At 38.6% G+C, this 15,363-nt stretch overlaps 1 protein-coding gene across 2 annotated transcripts in view; it reads left to right on the plus strand.

The window, feature by feature from the left end:
* XRN2 (5'-3' exoribonuclease 2) overlaps positions 1–15,363 on the plus strand; it is an 85,329-nt gene that overhangs the window by 23,916 nt on the left and 46,050 nt on the right. For both annotated transcript variants that reach the window (XM_073339796.1, XM_073339797.1), the window contains exons 14-19: positions 1,102–1,146; positions 2,597–2,734; positions 7,070–7,188; positions 9,460–9,595; positions 14,868–14,975; positions 15,057–15,146. In XM_073339796.1, the coding sequence (XP_073195897.1) occupies positions 1,102–1,146; positions 2,597–2,734; positions 7,070–7,188; positions 9,460–9,595; positions 14,868–14,975; positions 15,057–15,146 (636 nt within the window). The remainder of the gene's footprint in view (positions 1–1,101; positions 1,147–2,596; positions 2,735–7,069; positions 7,189–9,459; positions 9,596–14,867; positions 14,976–15,056; positions 15,147–15,363) is intronic.

Here is a 15,363-nt window from a genome sequence, read left to right on the forward strand (position 1 = left end):
CACGGAAGGGTTCTTCAGAATTTAATGTACCAATGACTATTTTCATATTCTAAAAGCATTAACTATTAATGCTTTTAGAATACCAAAATAATTGCACTTGTTCAGTCCTTTTGGCTGTCTGACTTGTTTAAAGCTTCTTTACTTTTATGGATTTTTAGTTATATTTTCTTCCAGCAGGTAGATTTTTGACAAATTCCCTGCTAAATGTGTTGGTGGCAGCTTTGTGCGTTGTATTAAATTTAGTTAAGTTCTAGAGAAATATATTATGTTTGTGTTGTAATCAGTAAATATTACAGTGCTGCTTTTTTTCAGAAGAGATCCTTCAGCTGTTTCAAAGAAATTCGACTTAAAATGGTCAACAACTCGCTACACTGCAGCATTTTCCTAGCACCTGGGTTATACCTGTATTGCTAGAAAGTACTAAGCAAACAATCCTAAATAGTTTATTCAAAAAAAGGAGAGTAATAAAACCCCTCAATCAAGGTAACAGAACTGTGCTGAGTATCCCGTCAGAAAAACATTGTTTCAATGTTGGCAGGATGTACTGTATGTCATAACCATAATCTACAATTCTCTCAATATGATATGCTAAACTACAGTAGCAAACCTGACACTTGTAGAAGAACAGGCTTTGGAGCAAGATCCAGGATCTTAAAATAAAAAAAGGTCAGGAATTTTTTGAGCCACTAGCAACTGTGACAAGAAACGTGTATCTATGCTGAGTTACCTGTAGCATCTGGACTTCTGTAGTATCTTCACCCAGGTGGACAGATGGGCAAAACTCTGTTTCAGCATCTTCACATGTGTGCTTCAAAGATCTTGTTGTCCCAATGTAATTTTCTGGGTATTGTGAGCCATATTGAAAGCCCTTCAGTTTTGCAGGGTGTTTTCCATAGGATGCTAGTGTGGCTTAGAAAAGCCATAGACCAGTAATCCTAGATGGGGCCACGGAAGAGTTCAGTTCTGCAAGCCTCAGAGGTCTGTAGCCATGATGCCTACTCAGACTTACTACTTAATCTTTCTTTGTGTGGTGATTAATGGAGGGTCTCAGGAAAGACCTTTAAGACTGGGTTACTTCAGTTGTCTTTACTCGTGTTTTAGGAGAACTTCAGAAGACGACAAAAAGAAAAAAGAAAAAGAATGAAGGTAAATTTAAAGAGATCATTTTTACAGGCATTTTTATATTGTGACAAACAAGTTTAGTCTCATTTCAGTAAATTAGATAAAATTGCAGTAATGATTAAGATAGTTCAGAGTAAGGCAAAAACTATGCAAAGTGTGTTATAAAAAACTTGCAGTATTGAATGGAAAAATCACGTAATTAAATCTAAACCTATTTAAAATGGGGGAAAAGATTAAGGTGCTCAAGGATAACAATATCTGTACAATGTGACTACGGTATCAAATACTTTACAGTACCAGTTGCTCAGAGGGATTGTGCCATTGGGTTACACTGTCAGCAATCAGCAGAGAGAACAGAAGATGTGCCTCTTAATTGAGAGCCTGATTAAGAGTTTAGTAAACTGACTACAGAAAATTAAACAGTTAATGCTAAATCAAGCTTGAACCTTTAAACAGGCAAGTCAGAATTCCACAACAAGGTCTCTTCTGCAAGTGTAACTTGCTCATATTGTGACTAAAATATATGTGCAGATTTATTCACAGTAATACAAAATACCACTTATTCACAATGGCAAAGTGTTGATTGTTGTGACAGCCTTAACATGTACTTGTGTATGTTAAACCCTTAAAATTGCATTTAATTTGTGTTTTTTGTACTAAATGTCCTTCCTAACTTTTTAGAATAGATTCTGGCATGTTCATTTGAATCTAGGGTTTGTATAATAAACATGTTACTTGCTAGCTCATTCAAATAGGTGTAGCTTCTTTACAATGTGACCTAATGATCCATGAAACCCAGAAGGGCCTCAGTACACTGGGACCTTGGCTTCAAGACAGTATCTCTGTCCAGTGCTTTTAATATGTCAGATGCCCCCAGCCATTTCCCAGAGCTTGATGTCTCTTTGTATTTCCTTGAGGCACAAGGACTCTAGATATACAGTGGAGGAGTGTCAGAGGATCATCGTCACTTCATTTAACCAAAGTTTTTCAAACTTTATAGAGCCCCTTTTCATTGAGTGTTATGTGCATATCAAGTCTAAGTATTGCTATCAGAGTGCAAGAAAATGATTTATCTTCCTTGAAATGTAAATCCTATTTTTCACACACTAATAGCTAGATGGAGTTTCTTCAGTTAAAAAGAAAAAATCATATTTTCTTCTGTTTCTGGAACTTCAGTACAAAAATGTAACTTTCTGAGAGCGCATTTAATAAAACCCTTGAAAATAGGAAGGCCTGAAATTGTAAGTGCCATCTTATCCGAGGGTATATTTTACATGTACAAGATCTTGCTTAAACATACTTCTTCTAAGATGAACTGAATAAATAATTGTGATCCAACTGTGCTCATTTTATATTCTAGCAACTGATAATCTAAGAACTCTAAAGGAATATCAGCTGTACGTGCTAATTTTTATTCTTGTAATCTCCAATATTAGATTTATATCACCATGTGTATATTTGCTTGCTTTTGTAGAGGGATCAGCCTTCTTTTATTCCTGGTGGCCAGTTTTCCCCTCAAGCTTTGGGGAGAGGAAATAGATCTAGTCCTCAGGCAATCAGTAACCCCAGGCAGACAGCCTATGAAATGAGAATGCAAGACAAACAGAACTTGGTGAGTTGATGTTTAGATTTTTGTTATAATTGTAAGAAGGAAAAAAGTAATGAATATACTAGTGTTACAATTTACTTCTAAGCTCTTAATCGCTCCATTTTCACTTTCTTTCTTGAAGAACAACTTAAATAGTCAAGTTTTTAATCAGTTTTCCAAGGCTACTTAAGACAGGTTTTGTTCATTTTAATATTTCAAATATCCTTGATTAAATATTTCTGAAAAGGTAAATATAAGGCAAAGAATGCCCTTCCAATCAAAAATAAGCACTTTTAAGCAAACTTGAATCCTTACACAAGATTATGGAGTTGAGGCTGTTATGAGCATGGGATTTAAGAACTTGCCCTCTGAAGAAATGTAGGAAAAATAAAATCAAACTAAGCAACTGAATTGGGGTTAATATTTTTTAAAAAGATTATTCATTTTTCTAAACTTTTCATTTTTACTTCTGTCATGCTGTGTGACTGGATGAATACTCGCTCCGCAGGGCGTTACAATCTCTAATTAGCAATATGGGGTTGGTGGAATATGTTCACAAAAGGGGTTTTTCGGTTGTTTTTGAGGTTCTAGTACAGGCACTTTAAGTGCTTTAAAATCTGTATGGTTAATCAGATTGCAAGGAGATTTGTTGCATCTCCTAGAGGCACAGGGTATGTCAGTGGTCCAAATTTTGGCCCTTTGGCCAAGAGATTCCTGAGCCCCTGGAAAACAGCTCTTCTTAAAGTTGACACTTTCTGGCAACTCCCCCCTGCCCCCCATAGATAGCGATCAAACCAGAGCTGAGGTCATTGCACTAGGGTCTCAAATGCTTGAGGGTGATCTCTAATACAGTTCCATGCTAAGCCTCACATGCGTATTCAGGAGCCTGATGGATTACTGTGAGCATGTGCAGATGGGTTAACAGGATTTTTAGTTTTCAACGTTTCACCCCAGCTGGATAGCTGAAGGTGGTAAGCAGTAGTCCTTTTGAACCTGACCCATCCCACCTAGTGTCATTCTGAGTCCTACCTTGGGCAGGAATTTGAAAAAGTTTGAAAGGCATATTGCTAAAATCTGTCAGGGTTGTGTGTGTTGAACAGGTGAATGCTTTCTAGCAATAGAGGAGGTGGGGGTGAATCTGAGTGAGAGGTGCTTGGGATTGCATCTAGGGCAGGGGGATAAATGGAATGTGTTGTAGAGCAGGAATGGTTTGTGATCCAGATTTGGGGCTATTTGAACAAGGGATTCATGAGAGACAGCCCTGTGATCCATTACGCTTGTGAAATGGGTAGATGAGCCTCAGCCTTACCTACCTGGAGAAGCAGATTGTTTTTCAAATAACATTTAAACTTGATTTCCCACCCCCCAAAGGGCTGGTGGGTTCCCTGCACTCTTTTGGGGTAACCCTCAAGTATTTGAGACACTGGTGCAATGATCTGAGCCCTGGTTTGATATCTGTGTCTTAAAGCGGACCTATTCTGGCCTCATATTTAGAGGACATGTGGTTCATGTGCCTCATGGATTATGCTACGCATGTGCATTGAGGGAGTTCAAGAATGTTGCAAGGCACCTGAGCTCAAACAGGATCTCTGTAACTCCAAGGAGATGTTCTGGCCACTGAGGAGCACGCCGGTATGGAGTTAAAATCCACTCCAGGTTAGAAATTTTAGCTTTTTTTTTTTTTTTTTTTTTTTTTAAATCTCATCTTCCAAGACCAGTGAAAGCCCAGTTTTACATAATAGTAGTTTTTTTTTCTAATTTTAAATGAAAATATTGTTCATTGGAGTACATTGCATTTGGGTCAATGTATAATCCATTCTGTATAGGTTCTTATACTAAGCTCATATTTTGTATGATGCTGGCTGATGCCAGAGCTGTTTACGTTAGCTTTAATTTTCTGTATGCTTTTGTGATTGCCAAAAAAAACCCACACTGTGCTGGTCCATGCAGTCTCTATTCTAACCCAGGAATGGGTATAACATCCAACTTCCACTACAGTGCAGGCAGAAAACAAAAAACCTCTTACAGTCCCACCCCTGTGAAATGTCTGTCACAGCTGAATGTGCTTAGTTCTTTTCTTGTCTCCAACAGATGGAGATAACATTCAGGCTGGCTGAAAAATAGGTAGTTACTGTCTCTGGGAACAATTCTGTAGACTGTCCTTTTTGTAGGATTATTTGGTTTAGAGGGGGATGCTCTCCAGTGGAGAGTATTTTAGTTTATTTTCCCTTGTGCTCTGAGTGAAAACACCCGTGAAGTTGTCGGAAAAATTGCAGTTTGAAAATAAATTGAAAGGTGCACCATTTGATATTTAATGTTAGTGCAATAGAGCAGGGGTTCTCAAAGTGGGGGTCAGGACCCCTCAGGGGGTCGCGAGGTTATTGCGTGGGGGGTCGTGAGCTGTCAGCCTCCACTCCAAACCCCACTTTGCCTCCAGCATTTATAATCGTGTTAAATATATTTAAAAGTGTTTTTAATTTATAAGGGGGGTTGCACTCAGAGGCTTGCTATCTGAAAGGGGTCACTAGTACAGAAGTTTGAGGACCACTGCAGTGGTAACTCAATTAATTAGCCTCTTACTCCACCTTTTCATGTTTTCGGTATGTGTGTAATATATCTATCTATCTTCTTACTATATGTTCCATTCTATGCATCCGATGAAGTGGGCTGTAGCCCACGAAAGCTTATGCTCTAATAAATTTGTTAGTCTCTAAGGTGCCACAAGTCCTCCTGTTCCTTTTGCGGATACAGACGAACACGACTGCTACTCTGAAACAGCGTACTCAAAAAATACTCATCCAATTGTATTTTTTAGTGTTGGTTGTCAGTGTTACATACTGAATGACTCTTTGCACATACATAAGCTATTTAGCTCTGGTTCGTTCAGTGGACCGTAGAAGGTGTCCACGCTTAATATGCAGCTAAGTCAGGCAGCTCTACGTTATGTACAGGTATCTCCCTTTTGAGCACTGGTGGAAAAAAATATCTATTGTGTATGTGCAAATTGTTCTCCCCTGCCTAGGGCCTTGTAACATAGCCAAGTTCCAACCAGTTTTTGCAATGGCTAGCTTCACAGTGGCTGGGTTTTAACTTTCTAGATTCTGTTTCAGCTATAATGCTGTTCAAAAATCAATTTTCTATAATGCAAAGGAATATCTTCCCTGCTGCCCCTAATATATAAAAATAAAGACTGAACTGCTAATTTGTTTATACTTTCTTTAAAAATTTCCTATACCTGCTTACAGGCAAACTTTAGGAAAGTTGAGTGATTGAAAACTAGAGGTGGTTGTTGTGGAAGTATAGTAAGGATTCCCCTTTTGCTCTGTTTGTCCATCCAAACAGTAAATGCACATTTCAATAAAAATTTCTCCATTCCTAGTAAGTATTTTGTCCAGTAAGCCTGGGTAAATAAGTTTGCCTTTTTAATTTACTACTTGCTTTAATCCTGAAATTTTGTGTATTAAAGCAAATTGTTTGAGGCTTTCATCAGAATTTTAACTTCCTAGCTCTTGTCAGTTTGCCACAACCTTCAGTGTTTAAGTTTTATTTACCGTAAATATCTTCTAACTATGATCTGCAAAAATAAGAGCGACTTCCTAAAACTCTACTTCCTAAAATTTTCTTCTATGTTAAAATACTTACATTTGAATAGAGGGTTACTTGCAATTTTCAGAAATATTCTAAATTTGGCTGCCAGTTCTGAATTCTAAGTCATCTTTATATTCTAGTCTGCACATTGTGACCTGTTTTTTTGCCATGATAAACAGAAGTAATAAACGGTTTCAGAGTAGCAGCCATGTTAGTCTGTATTTGCAAAAAGAAAAGGAGTACTTGTGGCACCTTAGAGACTAACCAATTTATTTGAGCATAAGCTTTCATGAGCTATAGCTCACTTCATCGGATGCAAGAGGCTAACCAATTTATTTGAGCATAAGCTTTTGTGAGCTACAGCTCAAGTGAGCTGTAGCTCACGAAAGCTTATGCTCAAATAAATTGGTTAGTCTCTAAGGTGCCACAAGTACTCCTTTTCTTTTTGAGAAGTAATAAAATAAGCCTTGTATCCAATTGTTTTTTATTCCTACTGTTAGACTGGGCTATACCAAACGTTTTATGCTTTGTCACAAAAAAATCATGTTTTGTTGTTGGTTTTTGTTTTTACATTCCAGTGTTTGATTTCTATTATAAAGCTCTATTTTATGCTAGTGGACTTCCTAATATTTTAGGATTGTGTAGCGTGTAGTTTGTTTTTAAAGTAAAAATAACAAACGTTCTTAATTCTTCACACAAAACCATTAATTTGAATATGAAATGCGTAATAAAACCCTTCTTTCCTGTGTTTATATATGATTATATCCCTAGACTCCTTCAACATCTCCTAATACTAGTTTCACTTCTGATGGCACCCCTTCCCCAGCAGGAGGAATTAAGCGAAAAGTAGAAGACAGTGACAGTGAACCTGAGCCAGAGGATAATATCAGGTGAAGCCATTTTTTGTAGCACTTTGTTAGCAAATTGTTGAAGTAGATGCAGCCTAATTAATGCCATTTAGCTTAGAGCAGCAGTGCCTTCAGATGCTTTCCTATGATCTTTTTATCCATGAGTAATTAATGTGGAGGGTTAGAATATTCAGTAAATTCCAGTGAGATGTGTAAACTATAGCTGTTAAATCTAAGTATCTAGATTAGTATGCATACAGGTTTTTGTCCTCCAAGCCACTACTCCCTTTGAGACCAAGCGCTAAATTGGCTAGACATTCAGTGTTTAGCTTTGATTATGTGAGCTGAATGCCACTGTTTTGCAAGTGAATTTTTGAGCTATTTAACCCATAAAGTTCAGTTATACTAGGTGTGCAGCTTTATTTATATTGATTACTGAAATACATCTTTTAATATTGATTTTATACTGGGTATGTATGTTAGCTATGAGCAAGATGCCCTCTGATTAAATAAATGAAGGGGTAGGAATAAGGTGAAAACAAGTTTAGCCAACTCACTCATAACTCAAATAAGGTTTGAACCAAGATCTCAAAAGGTGAAAGGCTAGAGAAATCCACTGTCACTTCATTCCCTATTTGGAATAGCTTCATGAGAAATGTACCAATTGGTGGTGGTGGGAAGGGGGCGGGGACCTAGGTACAGAGAGGAAGAAAAGTTTATTTAAGTGTAGCACATTAAAATCTTAGTAGGGTGCAAAGTTTGAGTAACATTCATCACTGCATCCTGCATTCCATATTTGATCAATGTCCTTTGATCTTATGCCAAACTATTCTTTCTTTTCTTTTCCTGTGCATTCACACTGAAGTATAAATTGGCAAGCAGGAAACCTTGATTTAAATATTTGATATTTTTGCATTTATACTTATTAATTTTTCCTAAAGACAGGTTTATTGTCATTTGTTGCAAATAAACATGTTTTAATATATCCACCAAATATAGCCATCACACTAAATTGGTGGTTACTTTTTGCTAACTAGGATGCACTGTCTATACATATTTATTTAAGCAATTACAAAGCTCAACATACATTTATTCACATTCTTAATTTTTACATTTTTATTATTTTAGAAAATGTTGAGTGATCCGTTTCTTATGTACTAGGCTGTCATTTTACTTGTGATTTGTGCAAGCCACATTTGGATGGAAATCAGAATTCAGTTAAAAATGCAAAAATCTTCACATTTTAGGATTGTTTTGATTAACTAAAACAATATCTTTAAATACACTGGATACATAAAGAAACAAAGATGGTTTATCAAAACATGTTTTGCATTTAAAACTGATTTAGTAAATGAAGTATTAACGATAGTTAGTGAACAGACTGTGGGCCAGACTTTCAAAGATACTTAGGTGTCTAAAGATGCAGATAGGTGCCTATTAGGTTTTTCAAAAGTTCCTAAGAAGCTTATATGCTTCTTTATAAGCTTATATGGATGGGGGTTGGGGGGGTCAGAGGTTCTGATGAGGGCAGGAAGTGGGAGGGGGTGGAGGCAGTCTGTTTGGGAAGGCATAGCCTTCCCTACATGGCCCTCCATACAGTTTTGCAACCCCAGTGTGGCCCTCTAGCCAAAAAGTTTGCCCACCCCTGAGTTAGATGGTTGTCCCTTGACTCTGTATCTAATTGAAAAAGGGAACTCCTTTCTCAAGTCCTTAAAACTTGAGGAGAGCTCTCTGATGCAGCATATCTTTAAGTGCTTTTAATAGATTATAGTAAGTTTAGGTCTTAACATAGGTTGTCATAGCTTCACATTTTAAATAGGTTTGTTTGTTTTTAAAAATAAAAATGATTTCAATTTTTTTATTTTTTGAAAACTATCCTTATCCACTCAAGCAGGGTTCAGGGACAGCATCTTTTGTAGAAATCACAATGCTGTCCAGGCAGCACAGAATAAGGACTAAACTGCTCCTCAGGGTGTTACTCCTGAACTTTCAAGTTTGGCTTCCCCAATCATAACTTTCATCTCAGTCCCTGGCCAGTGTGTTTACTCCTCTGGCTCTTGGGTCTCCATCCGTCCCTGCCCACCCTCTCCAAGCCCAGGTTTAAATTAGTAGAAGATATGGTCAGAAATCAAATGGTAATTTGGGTTGGAAGTGACTTTAAATTGGTGCATCTCTTGAGATGAGATGCTCGCCATACCATTACCCTCATGCTAATACAGCATTTGCCTTAGCTTTCGTTGCGAAATCTGAGACATTTAAATATGTAATATGAAAACGATTATAAACTAAAATCTAATTGTGCTTCTTGTGTAGGTTATGGGAATCTGGTTGGAAACAGCGCTACTATAAGAACAAATTTGATGTTGATGTGTCTGAGGAGAAATTCCGTCGTAAAGTTGTACAGTCTTATGTTGAAGGGCTTTGCTGGGTTCTCAGGTACTATTATCAGGTACGTAAATTTTTATTCTATTAAATTTAATTTTCTTCCCTGTCTGCAGCCCGTCTGTCTTTCAGTAGATCATGGTTGTAAACTCTCACGGATCCATAGGATTGGTGCTACACCCCCAGCTTTGGAAAGAACCTTGGAGGAACCACTTCAGTGAGCCAGACTCTCAAGGGGTCTCGCTCTTCCTTCGGGGTAGGCCTCACCGCCTCTTGAGACTGAATCTCTGGGCTGCAGCCCTTCTTCACGCTGAGCTCTGTTCAGTGAGTCCAGCTGAGGGAAACTCGGGTAGAGACGTGTATTCTCTTCAGGGATTAATGCGCCTCTACCTGTTATTTATAGTGACACTCTTAACAGCTTTTCAAAACAGCAGGGTTTATTAGGCAACTGGACACAGCATAGGAAGTCCTTAGGTTAGCACAGAGAAATGATGGTTAAAGCATAGTCCATTCTGGTTAACCCAGAGCCTGAGCCAACCTGTAATGAAAGTCCATTTTCAGGCTCTATCGGATGTTCTTAGTCAGTTCCCAGATGCAAGGGCCCCCCAGCTTCCTCCAGAAGCCTGCTCTTGTCTATCACACCTTCCAGTCCTTTTATTCTTGAGCTGGGGTCTTTGCTCAGTTTCCCTATTGAGAGGCAGGGAAATCCATCTCCCCTTGGGTCCTTTGGTATGTCAGTGTCCTGATGATTGGGTTTTCCACTGTCTTCTCCAGTTTTCTGGTGATAAGGGGTTTGCCTTGGCCAATCCTTTTTAATGACCCATTCAGGCTCTCGCAGCCAGATAACACACAGGCCTGTGTCTGTTTAGCCTGTGCTAAGGGCAAACTTAATCCTTTTTCCCCACTGGCAAGCCATGCAAATACATAGGGAACTGAGGCACATGTAGGATTCATAAAATATTATAGAAAATTCATGCTTAATCACAACATCAATAAGTCATTTTAATATTTTCTTACTAACGGTAGCTGAACAGCAGAGGATTGTTTCTAAGGGAATAAAAGCTGTGTGAGGTCCCTTCCAAACCTGATATTCTATGAAATGTCCGGCACTGTAAATATTTGAAGCTACCAAGCTTTTTCTTTGAATTGAGGAATATAGCAATGTAAGGGCTGGTAAAACTAATTGCAAATGAGTGAACAAAGGGGAAAGAATGCAAAATGCTTGTAAGAATTTGAGAGGTACAGAATTGTCAGTCTTCTCTGTGGACTGTAGTGATGTTTCATGAAGTGCATTATAATTGAAGTAATCTATATCTGATTTAAATCTTTTGATAATTGAGATGTCAGATTGGCAAGAGATTAGTTAGACATATTGGGGATTGTAGCAATGATGGTTAATAACTAGTTTCGTGCTCTGAGAACAAAATAAGCTGAAGTTTGTATGAAGTGGGAATAGATAGTTTAAATAATATCAAGTAGCGAAGATAGTATGCAGCGGTGTGTTTTTGTTTGTAGGATGTGTTGTCTGTTTAGTTTTTGTTGGTGCTATTTCAGTATGAAAATATGATATGTAAGTGGGGTTATATTAACTAAATACAAAATTTATTACTAGTTTTTCTTGCGATTTAGATCAGTCTGCTAGGTCACTGATTTTAATTTGTATTTTGAAATGAAATACTACATTTAGAGGTGCAGGATAGATTGAACAGTGTTTTAGGTTTCAGTGAATCATGAAAAAGCCTGGCATCTGGTGTGCCATTTTCACTTTCATGTAGGTAACAAGGCAGGGTGTTTGCCATTCTTTAAATTTTGCGATTGCATGACAGCTAAATATGAACGGTAGAAAACATGTTTGCAAGTTGTTGGCCAGAAATTCCTATTCCCATAAAGATGCTATTTCTTGTGCAAACACACATTGCTCATTTTAATAACTACGGTCTTTTTTTTTTAAATCTGAAGTGGACTAGAGTAGGCTAATTGTTAACTCTATCTGGTTTAGTTTTAAAGCGTAGCTTCTAGAAACTTAAGCTGTGTAGATGAATTTGTCTTTCATAAGAACGGCCGTACTGGCTCAGACCAAAGATCCATCTAGCTCAGTATCCTGTCTTCCGACAGTGGCCAATACCAAGTGCCCATGAGGAAATGAACAGAACAGGTAATTATCAAGTGATGTCCCCTATTCCCAGCTTCTAGCAAACAGGCTAGGGGCACCATCCCTGCCCATCCTAGCTAATAGCCACTGATGGACCTATCCTCCATTAACTTATCTAGTGTTTTTTTAACTCTGTTATAGTCTTGGCCTTCACAAAATCCTCTGGCAAGGAGTTCCACAGATTGACTGTGCATTGTGTGAAAAAATACTTCTGTTTGTTTGTTTCAAACCTGCTGCCTATTAATGTCATTTGGTGACCCCTAGTTCTTGTGTTATGAGAATAGTCTCAGGCAAAGAGCCCTCCTTTGGGATTTGAAAAGGATCACTTTACACTTGAAGAAATGATGCTCAGGGAGACAATAGTTTAAATGTCATGAAATTCACTTGCTTACCCATAAACTGCATCAGAGGAAGAAAAAAGCAGAAGACTAGAAAAAATGGAGGTGTAAAACAATCTAACTGACAGCAATACAAAAACTTCCTGTGTCCGTTCGCCTCCACTGTAAAGGAAGTCAAAAGTAGTACCACTGTTTCCACAACATAATTTGCAAATTCGTGAAGGCAAGCCATTCTGAAAAGTGAACAGAGTAACCAACCCAGCAGATCAAGTCTCATTCACTTAACGTGCTCTTGTCCTTCTTTCCTGTTAAAATTCCATCAAATCAGATATGGTCTCACTCAACCTATGGAAGACCATGAAACTGAAGTTAGTTGCGTTTAAACCCATTAGGACGGTGGCATGCGACCTAGTACCTCTGCATGTGTCCTGTGTCTGAAGAAGCAGTAGGAAAGAGAACCTGTGCTTGCTAGAAAGACGGAACAGTTTTAAGATTCAGCAGCTAGCCAAGCAGTCAGAATGGCTTTTTTCTGCAGCTAACTCTGTAATGCTTACCACCTTCTTCATGAATTTGAGAGACCACTTCCGTTCTTTAAGATTTATCACTTTCCATAGGATTTCACTCTGCGAGTCTGCAGATTTCACTCTGTGAGTCTTCCTTTGATTATCAACAGCTGACAAAAGTATCTTTTTCAGAAACTTACAAAGATTAGATTTAAAAAGGGAGCAAAGACTTTTTTTGCTTGCATCTTCAAGCTTTTTAATGGACAGCTTCACTGAATTAATCTCTTCTATATCCAACTTGCTAAGACCTGTTCAAAAGTAGGATTCTGTGTGCTGAAATGATCAAGAAATGTCAAGATTTAACTGTTCCAAACCGTTCGTTGTGACTATCGTTCAGGTTGACTGCAATCTTATTCTGAGTTTTATACCTAAAGAAGCACAGGCATACGTACAAGCAAAGTAGAATGCTGTAGAATGCTCTGATCAAAGTTTTAAGTAGGAAACTTACTTGATGGTTCTTTGTTCCATCTTTTGCCTTAAGAGAACATTCTTCATCACATTTACACTTGAGAGGAGAGTGAGTTGTGAGCTTTGATTGACAAAAGTTGTCCAATAACCACCTACTAATTTCCTCTCCAAAGTTGTCAATTATGCTTTTTGCTCCTTCCCAAAGTATCACGTGCATCCTGGGGAGACATGACTTCATACTGAAAGGTTATATGGAATTTTAAACTTTTTGCTTAAATGGGACCAAGACTTTGAAGTCACTCAGATACCCAGATATACAGAAGATCAGTGTTGAGGGAATACCGTTTCCACGTAATTTTATCCACTTAAAGACATTATGTAGTGAAATCTGCTACTTATTACATAATGTCTGAATACCTGTCTCTCTTATGGCTCATTTAACTAATACCAAGACAGCATCTGTCTGCCTAAGTAATGTTTCCATACTTGATATTTGCAGGATGCAACATGGAGTTCCGTTCACACCTTTACAAACACTATTTTGTTTTATGACCTCTCAAGCGGATACCATAAGAGGGCAGCTTAGCAATCACTATTTATTTAGAACACCTCAGCCTGCCATCTTGGGGAAGGTATTGGACATGTAGAAGCCACCTCACATATGATTGAGAAGAGGTTACTTGTAACTAGTTCTAAGATAGTTGCCTATACACATTCATACTTCCCTCCTGCCTTATCCTCTTAGATACTGTGGCAGTTGGGGCTGCATGCCCCTCCTACAGCTGTGGCTACCAAACATTCAGTGTTGCAAGGAAGGCTTGTGACATGGCTATTTAGAAGGTTCTGAAACTCTGTTGTTCCAGACGCACATCGCTCTAGGGAATATGCAGAAACTACATGCAATAGTAACTACTTCTGGTTAAGTGACCTCTGCTCATTCTAACACACAAACTTCAGACAAAGTACACACAGCCAAGGATTAAGAACTAGGACTAGAACTACATATGTGCTTCTACGCATTTTGAGGAGAGGGGGAGTATGCCAGTAATGTAGGAGAAGTCATACTTTCATGAGTAAGGTCGCTACTTTGGCAAGAGTGGCTGTTGGAATACTGTTCAGAGAACCTCTTCTGGATGTGTGTTTGGATGAAGCAGTTCTATCTCTGGTAACAGGCACAAAGGGATGTGTTGACTTAAGACTTTGTCTCAAAAGTTCTTCAGGAAGTCCCTGCAGTCTCCTTCACTGCCCATAGAGTTTAACCACATAGCCTTCTGCTGAATTCTTGGGACACATCTGTTCAGCCTTGACCTGAACTCTGGTGGAGTAGCCCAATTTCAAAAGAGATTTAGAACTAGCAACTCTTTCCTCAGTGAACCTGGGAGGCAACTTTCCCAGTTCTGTGACTAAGGATGTGAATCTGTCATGCAGGTCATGGATTCAGTGACTTTCCAGAACCTCTGTGACTTCTGGGGCGGGAGTAGCAGCCTCAAGGTTGGAACAGTGGCTGGGGTTGGATCAGCAACCCTGGGGCTGGAGCAGCAGCGGTCAGCCCCTCCCACAGGAGCAGCAGCAGGGCTGGGGCAGCTGCAAGCTTCTGGCAATGCTCTGTTTTGTCTGTTTTCCCCACCCCGGTATTTTTAGTAAAAGTCAGGGACAGGTCATGGGCTTCCGTGAATTTTTGTTTATTGCCGCAACCTGTCCCTGACTTTTACGAAAAAATACCCTTGACAGGTCTTAACTTTATCCATGACATGGCTATAACACTGGTGCTCACACTGGGTTAAGTTTAGTCATCTTTCGATAGCCACTAATAGTATATGTGACTATTTAGCTCTTCTGAGCTGTATCATTTATTAGTCTCTTGTTTTGCAAAACTAGGGTTGTGCTTCCTGGAAGTGGTACTATCCTTTCCATTATGCGCCATTTGCCTCTGACTTTGAAGGTATTGCAGACCTGCCCTCAGACTTTGAAAAGGGTACAAAACCGGTAAGAGACATTAATTTATTATTCTGTCTTTTAATAGGTTATTGGAAGTCACTCACATTTTTCCTTTCTTTGTTTTGGCAGTTCAGACCACTTGAACAACTCATGGGAGTATTTCCTGCTGCTAGTGGTAACTTTCTACCACCAACATGGCGGAAGCTCATGACGGATCCAGTAAGAATCCTCTCTTTCTGCTACTGGTTTGTTTTAAAGGAATAATACTGACCGGGGAAAGTAACAATTTTACTTGTCTGGTCATACAGCTTTGTGAAACGTGAATCTTTTTGTTTCAAATGTTTGAATGTATTAAATGACTTTTCCTGACCTCATTTCCTTAGAGCAAATCCAAAATCTCTGCTTCCAAGAAACCCTGCGAATTATTCCAGACCTA

This window comes from Lepidochelys kempii, chromosome 3, assembly GCF_965140265.1.
Source record: "Lepidochelys kempii isolate rLepKem1 chromosome 3, rLepKem1.hap2, whole genome shotgun sequence".
In the NCBI taxonomy this organism is placed as follows: domain Eukaryota; kingdom Metazoa; phylum Chordata; order Testudines; family Cheloniidae; genus Lepidochelys; species Lepidochelys kempii.